The 24,210-nt window shown below is 36.5% G+C and overlaps 2 protein-coding genes across 2 annotated transcripts in view; one reads left to right on the top strand and one right to left on the bottom strand.

The window, feature by feature from the left end:
- Positions 1-24,210, bottom strand: part of LOC139941087 (dynactin subunit 1-like) — a 344,631-nt gene that overhangs the window by 12,956 nt on the left and 307,465 nt on the right. The gene's annotated exons all lie outside the window — the stretch shown is intronic.
- LOC139941088 (protein FAM184A-like) lies at positions 3,581-24,101 on the top strand. Its single transcript, XM_071937515.1, has 17 exons — positions 3,581-3,741; positions 5,064-5,927; positions 10,225-10,345; positions 11,078-11,259; positions 11,990-12,196; positions 12,636-12,920; positions 13,972-14,093; positions 14,628-14,778; positions 15,293-15,505; positions 15,667-15,820; positions 16,264-16,391; positions 17,017-17,201; positions 18,116-18,262; positions 19,116-19,233; positions 19,622-19,729; positions 20,669-20,885; positions 20,944-24,101. The coding sequence occupies exons 1-16, from the start codon at positions 3,604-3,606 to the stop codon at positions 20,882-20,884; spliced, it is 3,339 nt and encodes a 1,112-aa protein (XP_071793616.1). The 5' UTR covers positions 3,581-3,603; the 3' UTR covers position 20,885; positions 20,944-24,101.

Below are 24,210 nucleotides of genomic sequence, written 5' to 3'. Positions count from 1 at the left end.
AAGGCTTCAGGCTCCAAAGTCTGTCTCAGATTCAAGGATTATTATTTTTAATAGTGAGAAATCAAAATCGAGAGAGTCGTTTTTCATAATGATTTTATAAACAGCTCCCCGTTGCTCGTTATCCAAACAAGTCTATGATGCCAATTTAAAGTTTGAGTAATTACCAAACGTGTCCACACTGCCTTTAACGGTCGACGTTTCGATCCATGGTCTTTATAGAGACAATTAACTGCCGAAAAGTCGGACCATTGACCGTTTTGTTGCGCTTTAATTGTTTAATTCAACCACACCGAGGGGTGCATCTACGTTATTATTCGGCGGGGAAGTGGGTACAGACCAGGGCAAAGAACTAATTTCTATTTTAGTGGCATCGTACTTTACCAATTAATTACAGTTAATTCGTGCACATGCATCTATTTAACCGCAGCGTTTTACAACAATATGAGAAACAAATTGGATCTGAATACCATTATTACCGGTTTATTGGGTTATAAAGTTCATGGACTGATTTGAATAAAGAAATCTATAACGTGTAATTTGTTGGCATTGGATTTATACACCTTTAATAGACGTTCAGTAGTTACAACTTGTCTTAAATTGTCGGTTTAATTAATTCGTTATTTTGATTTATTATCACCAAGTTGGATTGGCGCGGTGGAGTGGCTGGAAAACAGTCTTGCGGGGGGGGGGGCTTGGTCATATTATTATGGAGTAATGTGTACATAATAAAAAAAATAAAAACAATAACCACTCTCCTGTTTTATTCTTTCTAAGAGATGTTAAATTTGCATCGGGGATAAAGAATATTAATTTTTGTTTTTACCCCTACACCGATGTGTGTTTGCACTGTGATACTCAGTGCATACCCAGATACTGTCTTATTCTTAAATAACTATAGTATACAATACAACAAACATGTGATACTTCCATTACAAAATATGCGTTATGATTGGGTTACGAAATAATTGTAGAGTGCAAAGACTGGTTCAGGGGTTTGAATACCAAATTTAAAATGTAATTTATTGCCTGATAGATCAGTCGCTATTATTTTTCCCAAAGGCCAATACAAAAATATGTTTAGAGCCCCCCCCCCCCCCCCGCGCTTTCTTTTTTTAAATGGTCGCCTTTTTTGTAAACTATAAAAAGGGAGACATTTTAACGATCTCAGACGGAAAAAAAAACAATTTTTATTAATAATCATAGCCGGTTGTTTTTCAAAACGTGTCCTCCTTCCTTTTTTCAAAAAAGACATGTTTTTTCGCCTTATCGATGTAATTTTGTCCAAAATTTAAAATTTAGATTTTTGCTTAATAATGGAGAGTGACAGGGCAAGATGGCTGGGTAATAGTGTACATTTGTTTTTTGGAAAAGTTTGATTGTTTTGTATAATGCTCTTAAAGATGCTGTGGCAGATTTTTGGCCCCAAACATTAAGAAATATATTTTTTGAGTGAATGGTATTTCAAAGAGTATCACCCGCTCTAATGAAAAAAAGTTAAAGGAACACGTTGCCTTGGATCGGTCGAGTTGGTCTTTGAAAAGCATTTGTAACCGTTTGTTACGAAATGCATATGGTTGAAAGATGTTGTAAAAGTAGAATACAATAATCCACACAAACATTCCTCGAAATTGCGCGGTTTTCCTTTTACCTCGTCGACTAACACGGTCAGCCATTTATGGGGGTCAACTTTTTGACTCCCATAAATGGCCGACTGTGTTAGTTCGCAAAGGAAAGGAAAACCACGCATTCTCGAGGTAATGTTGTGTGGATCATTGTATTCTACTTTTAAAACATCTTTCTAACCATATGCATTTTATAACAAACGGTTACAAATGCTTTTTATAGACCAACTCGTCCGATCCAAGGCAACGTGTTCCTTTAAGCTTTTACTTTTAATGGTCAGGAACCATGACAACAATTTAAAACGTTTCTTATAAAACACATAAGAATTGGTCATGTGATATATTGTCGGGATCCCGACAAAAACTAATTTTGACTTTGAGCACTTTATTTCACTGCTACTAATAACTGGCGGACTTTTTCGAGCAATGGCTCAAATGAAACCTTGTAACTTTCTCGACCCCCATCAAAATACCTATTGAATTTTACATCAAAACCTTGGGGTCAAATTGGCAAAAAATCTGACATAGCATCTTTAAAGTTAGATTATATAAAATACATCTTATAGGCCTAGCCTGTGATTTTTTTTAGTTTAAAAAAGGTGTATGCCTACGCGTTTTTGAGATAAACCAGAGCGTTAAAGGAACACATTGCCTTGGATCGGTCGAGTTGGTCTTTGGAAAGCGTTTGTAACCGTTTTTTATAAAATGCATATGGGTAGAAAGATGTTGTAAAAGTAGAATACAATGATCCACACAAACATGCCTCGAAATTGCGTGGTTTTCCTTTTACCTCGTCGACTAACACGTCGGCCATTTATGGGGGTCAAAATTTTGACTCCCATAAATGGCCGACCGTGTTAGTTCGCACAGTAGAAGGAAAACCACGCAATTTCGAGGCAAACTTGTGTGGATCATTGTATTCTACTTTTAAAACATCTTTCCAACCATATGCATTATATAAAAAACGGTTACAAACACTTTTGTTTTGACCAACTCGTCCGATCCAAGGCAACGTGTTCCTTTAATGTCCACCGGAATTGTCCGTCGCTTGAAGACACAATCTGAGAGACTGAGATAACACTTCTCAGATTAATTTTTTGTAAAGATAGAAACTGATATATACATTGTTCCGTACATACTAGAAGCAATCATTTTAATTTCTAAATGATAGTATTATGTTGTGATTATTTTCAACCACTTTTTGTAGCTTTGTTTTCCTGTCAGACGCCGACAGAAAAGTTTTCCTAAAGTCCCCTTTCGATGTCCGCCCGATTCCCCGTGAGGTCCTGCCGAAAATACCTATAATTCCGTCGCAATCTATCTCACATCTCAAACCTATCGCAAGCTCATTTTGACAGGGGTATTTTAGACATCGAAGCCCCCTACCTTTAACCCCACCCCTCCCCCCCCCCCCAAAAAAAAAAAACAAAAAAACACCTGTTAATTATTTTATTTTAAATATGACTATTCTGAATGCTTTATGAAATTGGGCCCTGATCATGGCGAAGGTTTGCGTCCTGGTTTGTGGTGTTCTGTTAAATTAAATAAATGTTATAAAACATTCTCCGTAAACCTTTCTTGTAAATTCTCAAGTTTGGATAAGTGAAGAGGCGCGCACGAATGATTTTGGTTCCGTGTGGTTCAATTGCAATACCGCCCTCACTCGGTAACAGATCATTTTCCATTAATTTGCATAACAGTAGCGTAGCAACGGTAACAATGAACTACCGCGCTAGAGATGGTCAAAAGTTGAACTTCAAAATGTACCCGAAAACATAATCCTACAAATATACACAAAAACATACAAAGGTTACCCAATACGCTCAAATATGTTTTATCTAATCTTTTTGTTATCCGTTGAGTTAACGTTTGTTTGGAATTTCCTACAAACAGTTGAAACTGTCCAAATAAAGACTGGCGGATGAATTAGGTAGTGGTATGGGATTTGTAGTTCCGGCCGGCCGTAAACATTGTGACCAAAATGGCGACCAAAATGTCATTCGGGAATTTATTTCACGGTAAACTCGGCGCTAGCGGGGCTGCCAGTGGGCAGGCTAGCGCCGATGTGACGCCAGAATTGCATCTGAAGATGTCAAAGAAGATCGCACAACTCACAAAGGTAAGTGGCATTTAAAAAAATCTTGTAAATCGGTAAAACTTGATTGCAAAATAATTTGCACTGTACGCCTCGTATTACTTAACGGGAAGTCGTGTATTTCCGACACATGTACCCTGATGATGAGCTGACACGACTTGAGTAAGTTGAATTTGGTCCTACTAAAAGCCGACAACAAGCCGACAACGCAGACAACAAGTCCAGCTGGGGCTGACTTCACAAAGAGTTAGGACTAGTCCTACCTAGGGGATACCTAAAACTGTACGGTTAGTCCTAAGTTAGGATGAGTAACTCGTCCTAACTAGAGATTTTCCGTGAAAGTTAAGTTTTTTTTCTGGTTAAAAATTCACACTTTTCGTGAAGTTTTTCCATTAAATTATGTTTATATTACAAAGCACATATAGTTCTAATATATCTATGGTTTGTTTGCCATTTTTTAAGGTATTTAGAACTTGTTGTCGGCATGTTGTTGGCGCTCTGGACTTGTTGTCGACTTCATGTTGGCTTTTAGTAGGACGTGTATTGAACCTATAGTTCTTTTTTAAGGTAAACACGGATCCGTAAACACATTTCGTTCGGTACTTCGGTACAGAATAAAACAATAACAAAGTTATCCGGAACAAGTTAAAATTAAAGTTTTCAGTTAGGGTTTTGTTGTACTTGTAAACATTTAATTTTACACATCAATTAGTTAAATTTAAAAAATACAACATCGTTTGTCATTTTTATGCTGAGTCTGGCTCCCAGTCCAATTCAGTCCGAGTCTGAACTGAATCTGATTAAAATTAGTCATGAAAGTTCAAGTGACATCAAAACAGCCACGCGTAGAGTATTTATGAGTAAGAATTTCATTGTCAAAATTGTTCGAAGGAGATTTTTTGAGTAATTTGGCAAGAAATGTGCACATTTATTGTGATGTACATTGATAATATTGTGTTTTTCTAAAAATAACTTTTGTTTAATATATAGATTTAAAAAACAAAATATAAGGCTCCCCCACTTATTTATTAGTTTCTAGATTGTACATTGTGTTCAGTTCAGAATATACAATACAATTACAAATCAAACTGAAGTTATTGCTTGCTCAAACATTCAGAAACGGTCTATTGAACATTCTAAAAATGTATTGTTTGTGTTTTGCCCCAAGCTAGACTTTTTGATACATATGAAGTTTCACAAAAGAATGACTGAAAAAGAGTGGGAATAAGCTTTTCTTCAAGTTTACTTGATCCATTATTTCAGCAGCTGTGTGAATGTTTGTCTTGAATCAATTTTTTTTATTTTATTTAGTAACTTTTATTTCAACACGATTTCTCTGTGTTTAGGTTATCTATGCATTAAACACCAAGAACGATGAGCACGAAGCAGTTGTCAATAGTCTGAAAGAAACTCATGAGCAAGAACTTCAACAGCTCGTTCTTCAAACCAAAGATAAGATCGCTTCCTACCAGAATCGCATCGGCCAAGAAGCGGAACTCCGTCAAAGAATATCATCCTTGGAAACATCACTGAGGGACCATGAAAACCACAGACAAAATGCAATAGTACAATTCACTGATTTCAAACGTCAAGCCGAGCAGAGAGAATCAAATCTCAAAGCAGATCATTCTCAAACTGTACTCGGTTTATCGCAAGATCTCCTTGCAATCAAGAGGAACTTTGAAGAGAAATTGAAGCAGTTTGAAGATACGAGACGTAGGACTGAATTAGAACGGATTAACAACATTTCAGAGCTGCGCAAAACACATGCAACAGAAGTGGATGAATTGAAACAACGCTTAGAATCTAACCAGAATGGTCTTACTCAAGAGAGGCAAGATCTCATCGATCAGTACGAGGCAAACATTAAGAAACTTCATGAGCAGTTTGACGAGCTTCAAAGGGAAAAGAATCAATCCTCTGAAGACTATGAGGCAAAACTAAGCAAAGCTCAAGCTTTCTATGAAAGAGAACTCGCAGCATTACGAGATGGTGAACTGCGTAAGAACGCTGAAGATTGGAGAGAGAAAGAAGCCGTTCTTAGAAGACAATATTCTGAGAAACAGCATGAAATGGAGAATCAAATTGAAGGTCTGTCGATGCAACTTGCTGTGTGTGAGGAGGATTTGGTCTTGAGTAAGGAAAAATTATTGAAAGCACAAAATGAGCTCAAATCCAAGGAAAGTGATTCAAGCAGTTATAGCCAACAGGTAACTATTTCCTTTTCTTTTCATTCCATTGGTTTAAATATCAAGCAAGCCTGTATGCTTCATTTGTGAAAGGGCAAGGGCATGGATGCATTTGCTCCTAGGTGATGGGCACACTAGTGTTAGGTCTACGAAAATGCAAATTTATACTGGAGCATTTCAAGGGCACCATTGACCAGGGGGCGTGGCATTGTGAAGTATTGAAACTACAAGGGAAACTGACCCCTTTAAATTAAACAAGTTTTCCGGTTCAACAAAGATAAGTTTACTAGGTAGAACAGGATTTGAATTATGCAATCTTTAAAACAAGGATATTGACAAAATAGGGAGCCTGCCAACATTACGGCTAGATAGCTCATTTGGTAGAGCGCCGACATCCACAGGTTACCAGTTGAAATTCCGCTATAGTCAAATTTTCTATTTGTAACCCAAAATTATCTTCAGCAAAATCAACTGTATATATTTTGTTTTTGCTTCAGATCTTTTTGTAAATATTTTCGTTAAAAGCACCACTTACAATTTAGAAGTTGTCACGACCCAATAAGAACAGGCAAACAACTATAACAACATCCACAAATGAATGTTAAACATGGTTATTATTTCTGTTTATGAGGAAACTATTTTAGTGTACTAAGCAATGAGCCCACAGATTTGAGCTTATTTCTACACACAGTAGCAAACTACTTATTATAGCTTAGCTTAGAGATGCTTAGAGGGACTTAAAAAGCTAGCTTAAAAGCAACCATTTGTGCTCAGCGTGGTATTTGGAACTTCTTATGTGTCAACAAAGGAAGTGATTAGAAAAGCTATCCTCCTCTGCTGCCTAAGCCCCTATCATCATGTGGCCTTGATTGACTGTTCTCTAAAGAATGCTTCTTACTGTACAAATCAGTAAAGGAAAGGTTTGATTTAAAGGCACTGGACACTTTTGGTACTCGGCATAAAAACTTACTTGAGAACGAGCAATGGAGAGCTGTAGTTAGGCCAAGTAAAAAAAGAAACTTTTTTAGGGTCCCCTTTTTGAAAAAAGGTTATTTTAAACGATCTCGGCTAAAACAACCTGAATGTCTTGTCCAGCATGTTTCACTTATGTATTGTGTGTTTAAGTAGTAGAAAACACAATGGATATTTGACATTTGAAAAAGAATGGTGGCCATTTTGAAATAAAAAGCCCCTCCTCCTTTCTTTTTTTGAGAAACCTGGATGCTAAACATATTTCTTTTTTACTCAACCTTATTGAAAAAGAGGTAATTTCTTACTCAAGTAAAAAATTAAAATGCTCAAAGGCCTGAAGTCTTTTAATATCTTTGTATCTAAAAACACAAATTTGTGCAACAATGGTGTTTTTTCTTTCATTATTTTCTTGCAACCTCGGCGACCAATCAAGTTTAAAACTTCACAGACTTGTTATTTTACGCATGTTTTGGGATACACAAAGTAAAAACTGGTCTTTGACACTTACCAAAGGTGGCCAGTGTCTTTAAAGGGAAACAGATTTATAACTCAAATTGTCTCATATATGATGATATTTTTATCTTTATTGTTTGGAATCCATGGAATGTCAGGGGGGGGGGGGGCACTTCATTCAATAGGCATTACAATTTATTATATTACATTTCTTTTTCCATGATTCCATGATTCCAATAAGTGCATTTAAGGCTTACTTCATATGTACATTATAATATTCCTATTGATATATTTTAAAGTTAAAATGGCAACCTAAATACCAAAGCTGGAATCACGATGGAGGCAGTTGCCTTCGTTGTCCAGATGCCCAGGGGCTTCAGAATGTTCCCCGCTGACTTTTATTTCAAAAAATTGTGCTGTCAAAGTATCAGGGTAGATGTACTGGTACCTGCTGTGTTTTGCAAACTTCTTGCTTGCTAAAATAACCCTATCCCCTGATTTAGGCAAGCTGGCACCTACATTAAACATCTTAATAATCCCGTCAGTGTCTAGTCCCATACAAGACAGCTTTAAGATTGTCCCAGTACAGTAGTATTTAGATGGTGCCAAAGGGAATGATTAGCATATTGGGCAGATAATAGCTGTAGATGCAGGACAATTCTCAACAAGGGACTTCTATCAAGGCCAGACACTTGATAGACTTGTGTGATAAGGCAGTAAAGTGGTGCATATTCATGCAGATGGTTAGTCTTGGTGCAAGACGTTCTTATTGAGTTTTAAGGTCAACCTCTATGGTAAACACCATAGGCCCCATTCACTCAATGCTACACACGTTAATAACAACAACTTCTTGAACCAAGACTAGCAGATAGTTTGCAGAGCTGAAGGAAACTTAGCTTAGTAAACATGGCCAACAATGTTCAGCTGTAGCTACTCCTCAATGCTAAAGCGTCTTGAGTGTCACTGAGCGAAGGATACTTTTAAGCTGTATTAGAAGCCACTATTATGTAAAGTAGCAACCTGCCACACCCCTTCATTCCAGAGCGTTGATATAAAGTGTGGTTATGATTTTAACATATTTGAGAAGAAAAGTTATTTTGGCAGTGGACACTATTAGTAATTACTCAAAATATTTATTAGCATGAAACCTTACTTGGTACCGAGCAATGGAGAGTTGTTGATAGTATAAAACATTGTGAGAAACAGCTTCCTCTGAAGCAACATAGTTTTTGAGAAATAACCAATTGACTTGGACAACCAATTGACCTCAGTTTTTCATAGGTTTGTTATTTTATGCATTGATGTTGAGATACACCAAGTGAGAAGACTGGTTTTTGACAATTGCCAATAGTGAACAGTGTCTTTAAAAGGGTTTGGGTACTTTTTGTAGGATACAAAACACAATGTCCACAGATAATGCTGGTGTAGAAAGCATCCCTTAGAGTATTAGTTGCCGAGGTGCTCTAGTTTGTTAGAAATGAGTAAAACAAAAATAGTGTTTGTCTTATAGGAGTTGCTTAGAGGCTGGTAACAAAAAACTAATGAAAAAATTCACTTTGAAACACAATCTTGTGAAATTCTTTTTGATTTCTGAACGAAGAGAAAACACTATTGAAATCTTTTACACACTGAGTTTATATTGTCTGAATTAAAATATATCTGTGAACCAATTATAGAAGAAGATAATTAACCATGACTGTCTCTTCAGGAATGTGTTAATTAGTCTATAAAATGATAGATATGTTATGTGTGCACATCACCACACTCGATCAAATACCTAGCCATGACCAGACAAAACAGACCTACAAAATCTCAACAGATGTTACATTTTAAATTGAACTTGTAAATTATATTTTTGTGTTCTGGAAATGCATGTTAAACTGATTTTTAAATCTCAGGGCGACTTGAAAATAAAATTGTGTTGCATGTAAACATATTTACTGAACGTTTGATTTGATTTTCTGTGGAACTTCATCGATTTGGTTCTGGGTGCATTAGTTCTAATGCAAACTATGATGCCCAGTAAGAAAATAATGAAACTGGGCAGAAATAATAAACTGTAGTATGGAAGGTGAAATTCTTTAAGTCACTCTGGGTAAGGAGTGCTCGCTTCAATGATTGATAGTGAAAGCATAAACATAGGAAGACAGCTTGGAATAGTCAAAGAAAAACAAAATGATGAACGAGAAATTAAATGCCAACTGTGCAATGTGTGCATGGGGACTTCAGGCCTGGAATTTGATCTTTGAAAGGGCAAGGCCATTTCATTTTGCAAAGGGCACTTCCATTGGAAAATAATTACGGTCTATTGGGAACTTTCGAAAGAGCACCAAGGCTTACATGTAGCCTCCATGGCCTGCGTGTAATTCCAGGCCTGGGACTTGATCATTGTGAAGGAGGGACAACTGTACCTCTCTAACTGAGTTTCAATCGATAATTCTACCCTTTCCTTCTTCTTTTTAATAACATCAAAAATCGTTTTCCTCTTTAAAACAAAATTGCAGGAATGTTCTTGTTATGAATGCTTTTGAAAAGTGAAAGACAGTGTACCAAACGTCATTTTTTTACCAACATAAAACTGTTGACAAATTTTAAAAAAAACTGCTTGGATCAGCTGAATTCCTCTTTTTATATTCTCATTTGTGCCATTCAAACTTGAAAAGATAAAAACATGTAGCCTAATTCCCTCTTTTTTGGCGAAGCTACAGTTCCATGCCTGAATAATACATTAAACCATAATCTGATTTTCAATGATATAAACAACATCTTAAAAATAGGTTTGTCAAAAAAAGTTGTCAATAAATTTGTATTTATTTTGATGCTGTCTATTCAAACAACTTTTTGTGGGTTTTTGACTAAATTTTTGATATTTTATGACTTTTCTGTCCTACAGCTTCTTGAGGCAAAGCAAGATGCATCTCAAGCAATGACAAGATTAAAACAGATTCAAGGAGAACTAGCAGCATCCAGAGAAAGATGCCAAGACCAGGCTAATGATCTTATCAAAAAATCAAGTAAGTTACAACCTTCTTAAGGGATGATAATTTTCTCCTACTTAAAACTGCTCTGGTCTTAATGTTTAAACCAACTCAAAATAAACAGCTATGCACAAGCATACATTTAGCAAACTTTCCACCATGAAAGTTCATTGTTAGACTCTTCGTAAATCCTTCACAGTCCAACCCATTGGTCTTCCTGAATTTGAAATAACCATGAACAAACATTCCAATTTTGTTCATTCAATCCAAAATAGACAGCTTTTTACAAGCACAACATTTGGACAACTTTCAAAGACGGTTACTTGTTAGACTCTGAAACCCTCTACAGTCCAATCCATTCCTCTCTCTGAATTTGATGGACTCCTTAAACATTCCAATGTTGTTAGCATCCACAAGTCTGGATAAGTCCCCCTGATTTTAAACAGGAATTGTCATAAATGTATCTTTCTAATTCATTAATGGTAGCAATCACAACCAGTATAATATGCAAAGAAATTTACACTCAAATACTCACAATTTTGTTTTCTTCACATTTCGAAAATGTATTGTTCACATCCAAATGGAAGAAATATCAGCATTTTGAACAAGTAGGTTGCAGAGTTTTTAGTAGCCCACAGGGCAAGTTGAGAGGTGGTGTTTACTAGCCTGTAGCAGTTTTGACTAAACAATGCATGCTGGGCTAGTGTTAAGGATGAGGCCGGGTTTCATTGGTTTACATGAGGCTCTGATGTATTTTACAATAAACAGGCAAGATTGGTACCCTGGAAGCCACCAGATTGAGTAATGAATCAACGATGAATGACCTCCGAGCGTCTCTTGCCAAACTAGAAGACAGACTTCAATGGATGGAGAAGGAGCGACAGAGTCTTGAAAGCAGCAAGAAGAATCTCTCTCAGGAGCAGAGTAGTCAGCTTCGATCTCTGGAAAAGGTACGTGTATGACCATGGTCGGTATTTAAATACCACATAGTTCAGCTCCACCTTATGTACAAAATCTCTTGGAACATTGGCAACTAGACAAGGCCTGAGATCTGTCAGCAATACGCTCCATGTTCTTCAAACTCGCCTGGCCAGTTACAAGGACAGGGCCTACTCCAACATAGCACCTAGACTCTGGAATTCACCTCCGGAATACCTCAGACAAGTACACACTCTCTTCCAGCAGAAACTTAAAACACACTTTTTCATGCTTGCTTTTCAACATCTTGACAAAACTTTAACTTAATCTTTATCTCCTTCCTGAGTGGCGCCTTTGAATGTTTTTCAGTAAAGTGCGCCTTATAAATGCTGTAGTTTATTATTATTATTATTATTTAAAAAGAAAATTATGCGATATCGCCCAACTCACAAGGCTGGACGGCCACTTCAAGGTGAGGGTCATGACTGGGAATTAAACCGACACTTTGCTATATATAATGTAATATAATTTGTTTTTACCCCTACACCGATGTGTATTAAGCACTAGTGTAGTACATTACTTTCATAAGTTTTGTGGCGGAAAAAATCCACTTGCAAATCACTCTGGTGGGATTCGAACCCTGACTCTTGTATGCTAGAGCAGTGTCTTACCACTAGACCACCAAGCTAGCCAGATTGCTAGAGGCAGTTCAAATCTATCAAAAGTAATTAATGTTTTTAATTGTTTTTGATATTTCCTAAGGCTCTGGATGAGTTATCAATCGAGAAACAAACCATGAAGGAGAAATATGAGAAGGAACTAGAGTTTACAAGAACCAACAGTAAAGATGAACGGACGAGACTTGCCAAAGATCACGAGGCATTGATTGGTAGAATACAACGAGAGCATAAAGAAGAGAGAACATTAGCCAACACGGCTGCTGCACAAGACCTTGCCAGGCTAAGAGAGGTTAGTAGTAAGGACACTATTAGAATTTTTTGTCATGTTTTTTTAATTTTTAAATTAGAGATATTGCCCAACTCACAAGGTCAGACGGCCACCAAGTTAAGGGCTATACTTAATGATTGGGACTATCGACCTAAATTAACTGTCGCCAGGGACATGTTGCCACATTCTTCTGGGACTGAAACAGGGTAACCCCCTTGACTTTCCATATGGTCTTGTTGCAAGGTTTATTCCATTCAGTAGGACCACAAAGTCTGTTTTGGAAAGTGAGATCAGCGACACAACAATTGTGCAGAAAGTTATTGACAAACCCTAACAAGTAGGTTTTTTATCTTGAGTTTAAAGTGCTTTTCTGTATATCTCAAATACTCAAAGTCAATTTCAATTAAATTTATGTTTCTGTGATTAAAGTCTATTTTATTTATTTGTTATTTTTCTGTAGGAGTTAGAAAAGACTTTAGAAGAGACTACTCAGAGGCTTTCCAGCGAGCTCAACGCCGTCCAGTCCCAACTCGACAACACGAGAGAAGAACTGACCAAGAAACTAGAGACAGCCGAGGCGGAGTGTAAACGTCTTCAAGATATTCTTGATCAGAATAAACAAGGTCTAGGGTCAGCTACTACCGAGATCACCAGCTTGAGCAAAGCCAACGCTGGACTCAAAGTAGATCTAGAGACGTTGCAGAAAGAGCTGAGAGACTCAAAGAATCAGAGTCTGGCGTTCAGGGTGGGTGATGAACAACCTGTTGACAATGTTGTAATACTTTCTGTGATGAGACGTTTCAGACTTTTAAAGCAATCGCACAACATCGGTAAACAGTATTGTCCAAAGGCCCACACTTTCTGTATCACAACTTCTATATAAAATAACAAACCTCTGAAAATTTAGGCTCCATCGGTCATCGGAGTCGGGAGAAAATAACGGGGAAAACCCACCCTTGTGTCCGCACGTTTCATGACATGTGTTTAAAATTAATCCGTTATTCTCGATATCGTGAATTGATAATTGTTTTAATGTTTTCTCAAAAAGTACAGCATTTCATGGAGTAATATTTCTAGTGAAGTCTTTCACCATTACCTTCTGTAAACCCTGTAGGTTATTTGTAAATCTGGCGCTCGTACATTATAACCCCTTATCTCTTGCCCATTTATTTCATTCCTTTAACAAGCTCAGCTCCTTTGGGAGTATACAGCCTGAAATACCAAGTACATGTATTTAGCGCGCTAAGCTAAATCAATCACAAGAACCTCCTGTGCCCTCATAGGTACCAATTTACCCCTGGGTGGAGAGAAGCAATTACAATTAAGTGTCTTGTTCAAGGACATGAGTGTCATGACTGGGATTCGAATCAACACCTTGATGACTTGGCCACCAGGGCCCAATTTCATAGAGCTGCTAAGCAAGACAATTTCTAAGCATGAAATTTCTTCCTTGATAAAAACAGGATTACCAATCAAATTTCCATGTTTTGCATATTGCTTGTTACTGGTATTCAGCTGTTGTTTGCTTATCCTGAAAATCATGTGGAAATTTGGTTGGTAATCCTGTTTTTATTGAGGAAGAAATTTCATGCTAAGCAAATTTGTGTGCTTAGCAGCTCTATGAAATTGGCCACCAGAACTTGAGTTTGATTCTCCTAACCACCATTACACCCCATACAAAAAAGGACACTGTGAACATGAAGTGGCGACTTGATATAAAAGAGTGGGGACTACAAGTGTATCTACTTTATCCCATCAACTGTTAATTGTTTATTTGTATCTATTTGATCCTTCAGACTGAACTGGACAGGTTGAAACACACTCATGAAACCAAGATGGCCGAAGCTAAAGAGGAATTAAAATCAAAACTCAACCAGTTATCAAAAGATTTGGATGGACAATGGACGGATACACTTAGGTATTAACACATTTAGAACTCTTTGTCCTTTAAATTCTTTCTCTGACCCCCAAGAACCCCAAAACAATTCTGAACTATGCTCCCAGATTAATTCTCAAAATTCCCCTATTGAAATTTTGTGTTGTTGAGAATGTCGTTGTCACATTAAAACCTTTACTAAATCAAGTAAAAGAATTTTCATGAAATGCCGAGGGATCTTTTTCTTTTCTTTTTTGAGAAAATAATATGGTCTGCGTTCATTGTGAAATAGCTTTGGTCGTAAACCATGACCCATAACAAGCCATGGCTTGATGCGTTATAGAAATGGATTAGAAAGAGATATCACTTTTTATCTAAAAAAAATGTTGAATATGAGAAGATTACTGCGTGCGATAATGCTTCTTCTCTAAAACCACCTTGTGAAAGTAAATTTCCTCGGGTTAATTTCATTGTATACAACTACATTTATATAGGGTTACAACAACTGTTTCAAAAACCAGAGATACATAATTCTTGAAACAAAACTTACTGGATGAGTTATGATCGTGATTTTAGGAAGGAATGTGACAAGCTTCAGAGTGAGTTAAATGAACAACATCATGAAGACAAGAAAGCTGGTCTGACTCAACTAGCCTTGATGAAGGAACAAGAACTAGAAGCATCTAAGATAGGATGGGAAAATAAACTCAAGGAACTTCTTAAAGAGGTATGAACAATCAATTTGTCCTTTCTTTACTACTAATAATAGTAATGGGAATTTATAATGCGCCAGTATCCATCTTAAAGTGTTTTGGTACCTTTTGTAGATCAAGTTTTTTGGCCATGACATGAATCCCTACTCACTGTGAACGAAGATGTTTGTAATATAATTTACCTATAGAGGTTTCAGGTTCATTAGACGTCAAGTTTTTTGGGGGAAAAATTTAAAATCACAGAGCAATGTTTCAGGAGAGTTGCGTAAATCCGTTGTCGTGCTAAAATAATTTTTAAATGAAGGACAATTGTATTTACCATAAAATTGTAAGCATAAATACTCATGAAATCATATTTTGAATTGGAAAAGAAAAAACAAAGCCAAAAAAAGCATGATTGAGATTTTGTTATTTTTTACAATCTGTTGAGAAAGGGCAATCAAACCAATTTTATTTTGTTAATCCTAAATACCAATAAACACTCGCATAATAGTGTTGACCTCTTATCTGTACCTTATTATTTTCTAGGTGTCTCAACTGAGGAATGCGTTATCTTCAAAAGCAGATCAAGCACAGAGTGAGCTTGTGACGTTGCAGGGACTTGCCGACCAAAAACTAAATAAACTGAAATTTGAGATGGCTGCTCTCGTAGAGGAACATGCAAGGGCTATCAGTTTACTCAAAGCAGACAAGGAGAAAGAAGGAGAGACGTTGAGGCAAGAGAAAGAGGATGCCTTAAAGGTGGGTCACAGGTCGTGGGAAAGTACTGAGTTAACGGTGTTTGATTACTCATGAGCATAAAAGCAGTACTTGGTAACGAGCAACGGAGAGCTGTTGATAGTATAAAACACTGTGAGAAACGACTCCCTCTAAAGTAAAATATCCTTTGTTTTTCCCTCTAGGAATTAGAAGAGCGCCTAGTAAGCCAGTACAGAGAACAGATGGAAAAGGTGTTGAAATCCCACAGGAATGCCGTTGAGGCATTACGAGATGAAGCAGAAAAATCAAGACAATCCGATAAATACTCGACCAGTTCTCAACATAAACAGGCCATGGGTAAGATCCAGTTGATAAAAGTCAAATTTTGAAAAAATGTTTCAAAAAGCTGTAATAAGAAAATAGAATTAGCTGTTGCAAACTGCTTACCAACCAAAAGGACATATGGTATAAATGCAAAATGGCCTGACATTCAGACCCTAGCAAAGTCTTTCTCGAAGGCTATTTTTTCTTCTTCTTTTTTTTGCCTTCGAGAAAGAATCTGCCAGGGTCGTTACAAGCAAATCTGTGGTGAATGTGCAAGCTGGCTGCCTAATTTTCTTGCTAACCTATGATGTATGCTTATGCTTATGCTTAAGCAACATTTTTTGCAAAAGTAAGCATGGCAATTTAAGCAGTGCTATAACATTGGCCCCCGGTGAATAAAGTAAATAGATTATCATCAATCCTTCCCCGAGGTAGAAATAAAACTTCTTTTTCTTATTATTACAATGTGATTGCAGAGAAGTTGAAGTTAGAGTTAACCCAGAGACAGATGGCGGAGATGGATCAACTCACAAGAACACATCGTGGTCAAATGGCTGCCGCTAAAATGGAATTAGAACGCTCGATAGAGATCAAACAACAACAGGTCAGTTGAAAGTTCACTGCTTCAAACCAATTCAATGTTGGGCCCTAAAAAAAAATATGTTGGATTGCCCTATCCCGACCGACCGTAAAATGAGGAAAATCTCGGTCGCGTTTTTTTGTTTTGTTTTTTTTTCGTTTGGGTTTTCCCGTTTTTTTTACACTTCAGAATTGTGATTTTATGAATATTTTTTTGGGGGGCCTTATGTGCATTTTAAAGGGTTTGGGAATTTTTTGTATGACACAAAACACAAAAGTCCACAGATTTACATTAAACTTACACGGTTTAATGATAATGATAGTAGAAAGCTTCCCTTAAAATAATACTTGCTGTTGTGCTGTAGTTTTTGAGAACTGAGTAAAACAATTTCATGAAAGTTATTTTATCATGTACAACGGATTTACTCGACTCCCCTGAAAGACTTGCTCTGTAATTTTCACTTATTTTCTCACAAACATGAGGACTAATCAAGTTCAAACTTCTACATGAAAAATATATTACATACATCTTCATGCACAGTGAGTAGGGATTCGTGTTTTGGCCAGAAACTTGATCTACAAAAGTTTCCAAATTCAGACACCATAGCAAAACAAACAAGCACCACTAACTTCTCATCTCTTAATAATAGGAGAAAGAAATGAAGTTCCGGGAGCAGGAGTTGAAAGAAGATGTAAAGCAACGAGACAGACACATCGATAATGTTGAGAAACACCTTGAAGATGTCAAGCAAGAGATCAACAAGCTTACTAAGGAGTTGAAGTTCAAAGGTCAAGAGGTGCTAAAGGTCAAGAGTGAGGCTGATGAACATCTCAGGTCAGTTGGTTATACACATAATATTCATCACCGATGCTAAAACATAGAATTCTAACTGCCTCTAGTTACTGGGCAATCTCAGTGTTCTAGTTGGTAAGACATCTGCTCTAGCATTGCAAAAGTCGTGGGTTCGAATCCCAAGTAATATGCCTGTGATTTCTTTCACAGAACTTGAGAAAGTACTCAGTGTACAGCATTTACACACATCGTTGTAAGGGTAAAACCATAGAGTAAGGATGGTCAAACCAAATAATATCTAGTTGGTTATAGTTTTGTTTGTATAGTACATAAAATAATAATAATAATAATAATAATAATAATAATAATAATAATAATAATAATAATAATAATAATAATAATAATAATAATAATAATAATAATAATAATAATAATAATAATAATAATAATAATAATAATAATAATAATAATAATAATAATAATAATAATAATAATAATAATAATAATAATAATAATATCAAAGTCTTATATAGCGCACGTATCTACCAAACAAGGTACTCAAGACGTTACGCTGAGTATATACAAACTTTCAGAAAGATAGGTTATTGCAGTGATGAATTCTGAGACCCAATTATTTAGCACCTTATAAGGGTTTACAAGGTGCTACGGCACAGCCAGGAACACCGGGCAAACCCCCTTCTCTGTTCGATAAGTGCACAGGGTTCTTTTACATGCGCTACACAACACATGGCAACCAACGGCTTTACGTACCATCTGAAGGACGAAGCAATGGTTAAGTGTCTTGCTTAAGGACACAAGTGTCACGACTGGTTGACTGAGTTGACTGAGGTTGTAAAGTATTGGGATTGGACAAACGACTCATTTTGCTTGATTGCATCACATTTTCTTTTTGTCCGATTATTTGATTTTTCTTCCTGATTTGTTGGTCCAAACAGAAACCAAGAGGAGAGACTCATCGAAGCTCACAGCCAAGACATGGACGCTCAAGCAGCAGAGCATATCCGAGAAACTCAGAATATGCTTGGAGAGTTCAACCGAGCGCAGGAATTACTCAAAGATAAGATCTCAGCTCTACAGATTATGTGAGTATCAAATGTTGAAAGTGTTTCTGAATTAAAAACTTTGGTAGTATAGAATCGTAGTGGTTAGGAGAAACAGGTTGTAAGCTAAATGTAGTTATTTGTATTGTTTGTGATTGGTTTAAGCTAGTGCCTAAACAGAGAAATAATATGTTAAGCAGTATTGTTTTGATAAGACATGTTGTCTTGGGATGAAATAAGACATGTTGTCTTGGGATGAAATAAGACGTGTTGTCTTGGGATGAAATAAAACGCGTTGTCTTGGGATGAAATAAGACCTGTTGTCTTGGGATGAAATAAGACATGTTGTCTTGGGATGAAATAAGACGTTTTGTCTTGGGATGAAATAAGACGTGTTGTCTTGGGATGAAATAAGACGTGTTGTCTTGTGATGAAATAAGACAGTATTGTCTTGTAATGAAATAAGACGTGTTGTTTTGTGATGAAATAAGACGTGTTGTCTTGTAATGAAATAAGACGTGTTGTCTTGTAATGAAATAAGACGTTTTGTCCTGGGATGAAATAAGACGTTTTATCTAGGGATGAAATAAGACGTGTTGTCTTGGGATGAAATAAAACGTGTTGTCTTGCAATGAAATAAGACGTGTTGTCTTGTAATGAAATAAGACGTGTTGTCTTGGGATGAAACAAGACGTTTTGTCTTTAGATGAAATAAGACGTTTTGTCTTGGGATGAAATAAGACAGTATTGTCTTGTGGGGAAATAAGACACTAGTGTCTTGGGATGAAAAAATACAGAAATTGTTTTACTTCAATCTCACAGTAACCTGTTAAGAACAAATATGTAAATTTGGTAATCTGACTATGATGTTAATTTTTGCTGTTGATTGTTTTAGGTTGGAAGAGGCAGAAGAGCGATATCAGAGTCGGGATTCAAGACCAGAAGACCTAGAGCAGATTGCTAGACTCAAGGACATGGTGTCAGAGAAAGAGGCCATAATGCAGAAACTTGTGGTACATTGATTTTCTATTAATTCACTCAATCATTTTACTAATAATAGTAATAATAGTGGATTCTTATTTAGCGCTTATTCGTCACTCAGTAACACTCATACAGTATTTTCCTCCAAGGTAAATGGGACTAAGTTTGAATTATAAGACCTTTTTTTTTACATATCACCATGTAATGGTTTACAAGGTGCTGTGGCGCAATATGCTGCCAATCAAACCAAGAACCCCGGGGCGAACCCCTTCTCTTTTTGAAAAGTGCACTGGTTTTTTTTTTTCCCACCGAACTTAGGAAAGTACCGAGAACATGTACACAGTTCTTCATACACATCTTTTGGTCATTAAAGTTCATTCTCAAATTGGATTAAATCTGATTGTTTTGATTTGTTCACAGGATGAGAAACGCTACTTCCAGTTGGAGCTGATCAATCGAGAAACTAATTTCAATAAAGTCTTCAACATGAACCCAAATGTTGGAGTCCTGGATCCGTTCGCCTATAAGGTACAACTTTCTATCATTTCTAATCCTTGAAAGAATAACAAACAGGCATGATGTTCTTCCTTTTCTAGTCTGATTTCTGATAGATTTGCCTTTGGAAAAATCGGAGAAATAGTTATTGAATAGCCTGAAAAAAATCTAATATTACTAAACCATACGCCACAACAACAATAATAATAATAAAGACTTGTAATGTACACATATCCACCCTGCTGGGTGTTCAAGGCTGTGACATAAGATAAGTTCAAGGCGCAGTAAAAAAACAAAACAAAAACAGACACAACAAAATTAGTCGATGAAAACCTGTGACATAAGATAAGTTTTGAGAAGACGAGATCTAAGATTAAGTGGTAGAGAGTTCCAGATGCGTGGCGCAGCTGAAGAAAAAGACCTAGTAGGTTTGCGCTCAACAATTATTTTCCTACATATTTCACATGACCAAATATCATGCCTGAACAAAGAAACTAAAAAGTCGCGAATGAATGAATAGTCAACCCTTGTTAGAAAGAGCACTGTTATAAAGAGGTTCTGAATATAAAGAGTACATTCTTAAGTCCTGAATCACATTTCTGCGTCATGTTTCTTTGTTTTTGGTGTCCTCTTATAACAATGTTTCTAATATTAAGTGGCAAGTTGTCCAGTCCCAGAGATCTTGTTATTAACCAAGAGTCGACAACACATTTTTAGAGAACAAAATTAAGGCAAGGTTTATTACTTTTTTCAAGGAAGGTATTCAATCCAAGATACTAACTTCAACTAAACGTAGAAAACTGAGTTCTAATAAAAATAGTGAACGATTAAAAAGCAACATGTCTGTCAGACTTGACAACCCTGACGTGACTGAGAGCAAAGCCAGAAGTCTGATGCTGGGTGTAGTAGTAAGACTTACTCAAAAGTTCTTCAAAAACAATAATTGATTTTGTGTTTCTTGTATAACAACAGAAAAAGAAAGGAGGTGAGGTAACGAGGGAGGCTCCGCGTTACGTGAGTGCACCGAGCCTAAACACGATGGCTGTAAATGGATCATCAAACAATAATGGTCCGAACCATCAAAGACTGGTACCACTTCCTGATTCACCCATTCATGATATCCAGCTCAATCCAAAGAAACCTCTTATACCACGCCCACCGAGGACAAAGAAGTTTATCAATACATGAGGTACCACGCCTCCAATCACAACACCCACCAAGGACTAAGAAGTTCATTAATACATGAGGAACCACGCCCACCAACGACAAAGAAGTTCACCATGCCCACTGAGGAATAAAAAGTTTATTAACACATGAGGTACCACGCCCACTACACAGTATCAACCTCTACCCTCGCAGGTACCCATTTATAATGAATTATAATGGAGCGTCTTGCCCAAGGACACAAGTGTCATGATCGGGATTCGAACCCACATCCTGATGACTAAACTTTGAATTTGGTGCCTTAAACCTCTCGACCACGACACCCTAATGCATGATAACCGAACATGTACATTAAATTTTGCTTCCAACTTTGTTCGATAGCGTGCAACAGTGAATTGTGCAAACCTTGATTACTGTTTTCTGTGTCTTCTGATTCAAATTTCGTCCAGTTAAAGACACTGTCCAGTCTTCTCACTTGGTGTGTCTCAACATATGCATAAAATAACAAACCTGTGAAAATTTTAAGCTAAATCCGTTATCGAAGTTGCGAGATAATGAAAGAAAAAACACCTTTGTCACACGAAGTTGTGTGCTTTCAGATGCTTGATTTCGAGACGTCAAATTCTAAATCAGAGGTCTTTAAATCAAATTCTAGAAAAAATTACCTCTTTCTCAAAAACTACTCCACTTCAGAGGGAGCCGTTTCTCACAATGTTTTATACTACCAACCTCTCCCCATTACTCGTTACCAAGTAAGTTTTTATGCTAATAGTTATTTTGAGTAATTACCAATAGTGTATATTTGTTGAAGTAAGGTTTCTGTTGGATTTTGTAAATTATAAATATGTAAGTTATATATTATATACATTTATATTATTTTTTTTTAAATAGTGAAAGTCTAACCAAACATGTGAATAGTTTGAGTGGTATGGAATTTTTAATTTGATAGTATCTTTGTAATATTCATATATTAACCAACTTCCGTCCATCTTTGTGTACAAATAACATAAATGAGGCGAAATATAATAAAGAAACATTTGGTTTATTTCTTGTGCATGTATACAAATTGTATTATTTACATAAATTAAAGAACTGTACATGTAAATGTTTTCAAAGATGTTTTTTCAAAAGATTTCTACATCTGCATTGGTAAACACAGCATTGGTAATTGAAAATAGAGAAAATAGAATTAGCTGTTGCAAACAACTTACCAACCAAAAGGACCGAGGGTATAAATGCAAAAAAAATAGTTAATGGCCTGACGCTTCGACCCAAGCAGAGTCTTTTTCAAAAATATGAATGTTCACAGATTTGCACTGAACTTATACATGGTATAAACATGGTCATGGTGGAAAACTTCTCTTTTAGTATTGATGTTTGAAATGCTAAAGTTTTTGAGAAATTAGTCAAATAATATGGTTTTAATCTCACAAGTCCAACACCTGCTGTTTGAAAAACACTAAAGGGTTTTTCACTATTCTGTCATGACTCTGATTACCAATTGAGTGTTAAAGGAACTGGACACCTTCGGGAGTTGTCAAAGACCAGTATTCTCACTTGTTTTACCCCAATACAATGTGTATATATGCAAAAAATAACAAGTCTATGAACATTTTGACTCGATTGGTCCTTGAAGATGCAAGAGAATAATGGGAAAAAAACACCCTCGTTGCACAAACTTGTGTGCTTTCAGATGCTTAACAAATATTACAAGATTTCAGGCCTGAAGTCTTTTAATATTTGAGTAAGAAATTACTTCTTTCTCAAAAACTGGGTACTTCAGAGGGAGCCGTTTACAAAAATGATTTATAATAGCAACATCTCTCCATTGCTCATGACCAGGTAAGGATTTATGCTAACAATCATTTTGAGTAATTTCACTGCCAGTGTCTTTAAACTAATTTACTTACTAGCAAATAATTCCTTCACATAGCATTTTGGCTTTATTTCAGTCTCTGTACAAAGGGAAAGACAATCATTCTGAAACTAGATTTCCCTCAAGATGATCGATTGTACTCATTGACGATTATTAATAACTGCGATTACTCTTGCTGGAATTTATGATCATAATTACTGGATAATCTATCAAAAAATTGTTGTAAATGTTCAGTTCTTGTCATGATCTCATGCTCCGTTACGCAAACATCAAAATGCACACGACGCTCAACTGCTGTGCGTACACATGCGCACTAAGAGTTGTACACAGGTTACCGGTGTATTTATTACTGCCAAGCGTAAAGCTTGCGCGCTGCGCCCTTTCAAATATTTCTAACCATTTTTGTATCGCATGTTTAAACACCCCAAGTGGGAAGTGCTCTCCACCAATAGGAATAACAAACGTGCCTTTAAACTATTTATTCTTGATTATTGAAGTATATATGGGCTTCATTAACTAACGTTCTGTTATCTAATCAAACCAAAATACTGTATGCCGTCCAGTTGCCATGGCAATAAACAAAACCAATACAATGTTGTTTTGGTCTGAAACATCTGTTTCATTTGCAATTTATGTTAATAATAATGTTGGACCAGGTAAATATTCAGGATTTTGCAGAGATGGAACTTCAGCAAATTTGAAATAACTTGAGTAATCCTTCCAGTTTTTACAACTTTTCAAAGCAGCTCAAGGTTGATTTATATACTTTTGTTATGCCTCATTTTACAAATATTTTCAAGGGATAATCCTTGCAATTTTGAGATATCATCTGAGATTTTGTATGGCATTTTTAAGATCTCAGCTGACCGACTATTGTTTATTGTTATTATGAAAAGAAATCAATTCCAGAGTAGGTATTTATAATTGTTTATAATCAATTTCTTTTTAATGAGAGATTGCCTAACATCACAAGGCAAGTGACGGCCACTTCAAGGTGAGGGCAACACTAAATGATTTGGGCTGTCGACCCAAATCCACTGTCACCAGGGCCATGTTGCCACCTACTCCTGGTGCTGAAACATACGGATGTTGGCATGTGTATCGTCCACTAGCAACCTGGCTGGTGAAGCAGATCGACCTTTCCCAAATTTTCACAAAGCAATTACTGAAGTGCCTTGCTCAGGGGCACAAGTGTCATGACCTGGGCCCAATTTCATAGAGCTGCTAAGCACCAAAATTTGCTTAGCATCAAATTTCTGCCTCAATAAAAACAGGATTACCAACCAAATGTCCACGTGGTTTTCAGAATAAGCGAACAACAGCTGAATACCAGTAATAAGCAATATGCAACAAATGGAAATTTTGTTGGTAATCCTGTTTTTATCAAGGAAGAAATTTCAAGGAAGCAATTTTTTGTGCTTAACAGCTTTATGAAATTGGGCCCAGGATTCAAACCCACACTCTGCTCCTGAAA

This window comes from Asterias amurensis, chromosome 8, assembly GCF_032118995.1.
Source record: "Asterias amurensis chromosome 8, ASM3211899v1".
Taxonomy (NCBI): Eukaryota; Metazoa; Echinodermata; class Asteroidea; order Forcipulatida; family Asteriidae; genus Asterias; species Asterias amurensis.
Note: the sequence above shows the minus strand (reverse complement) of the source record. Positions and strands in the feature narration are given on the sequence as shown.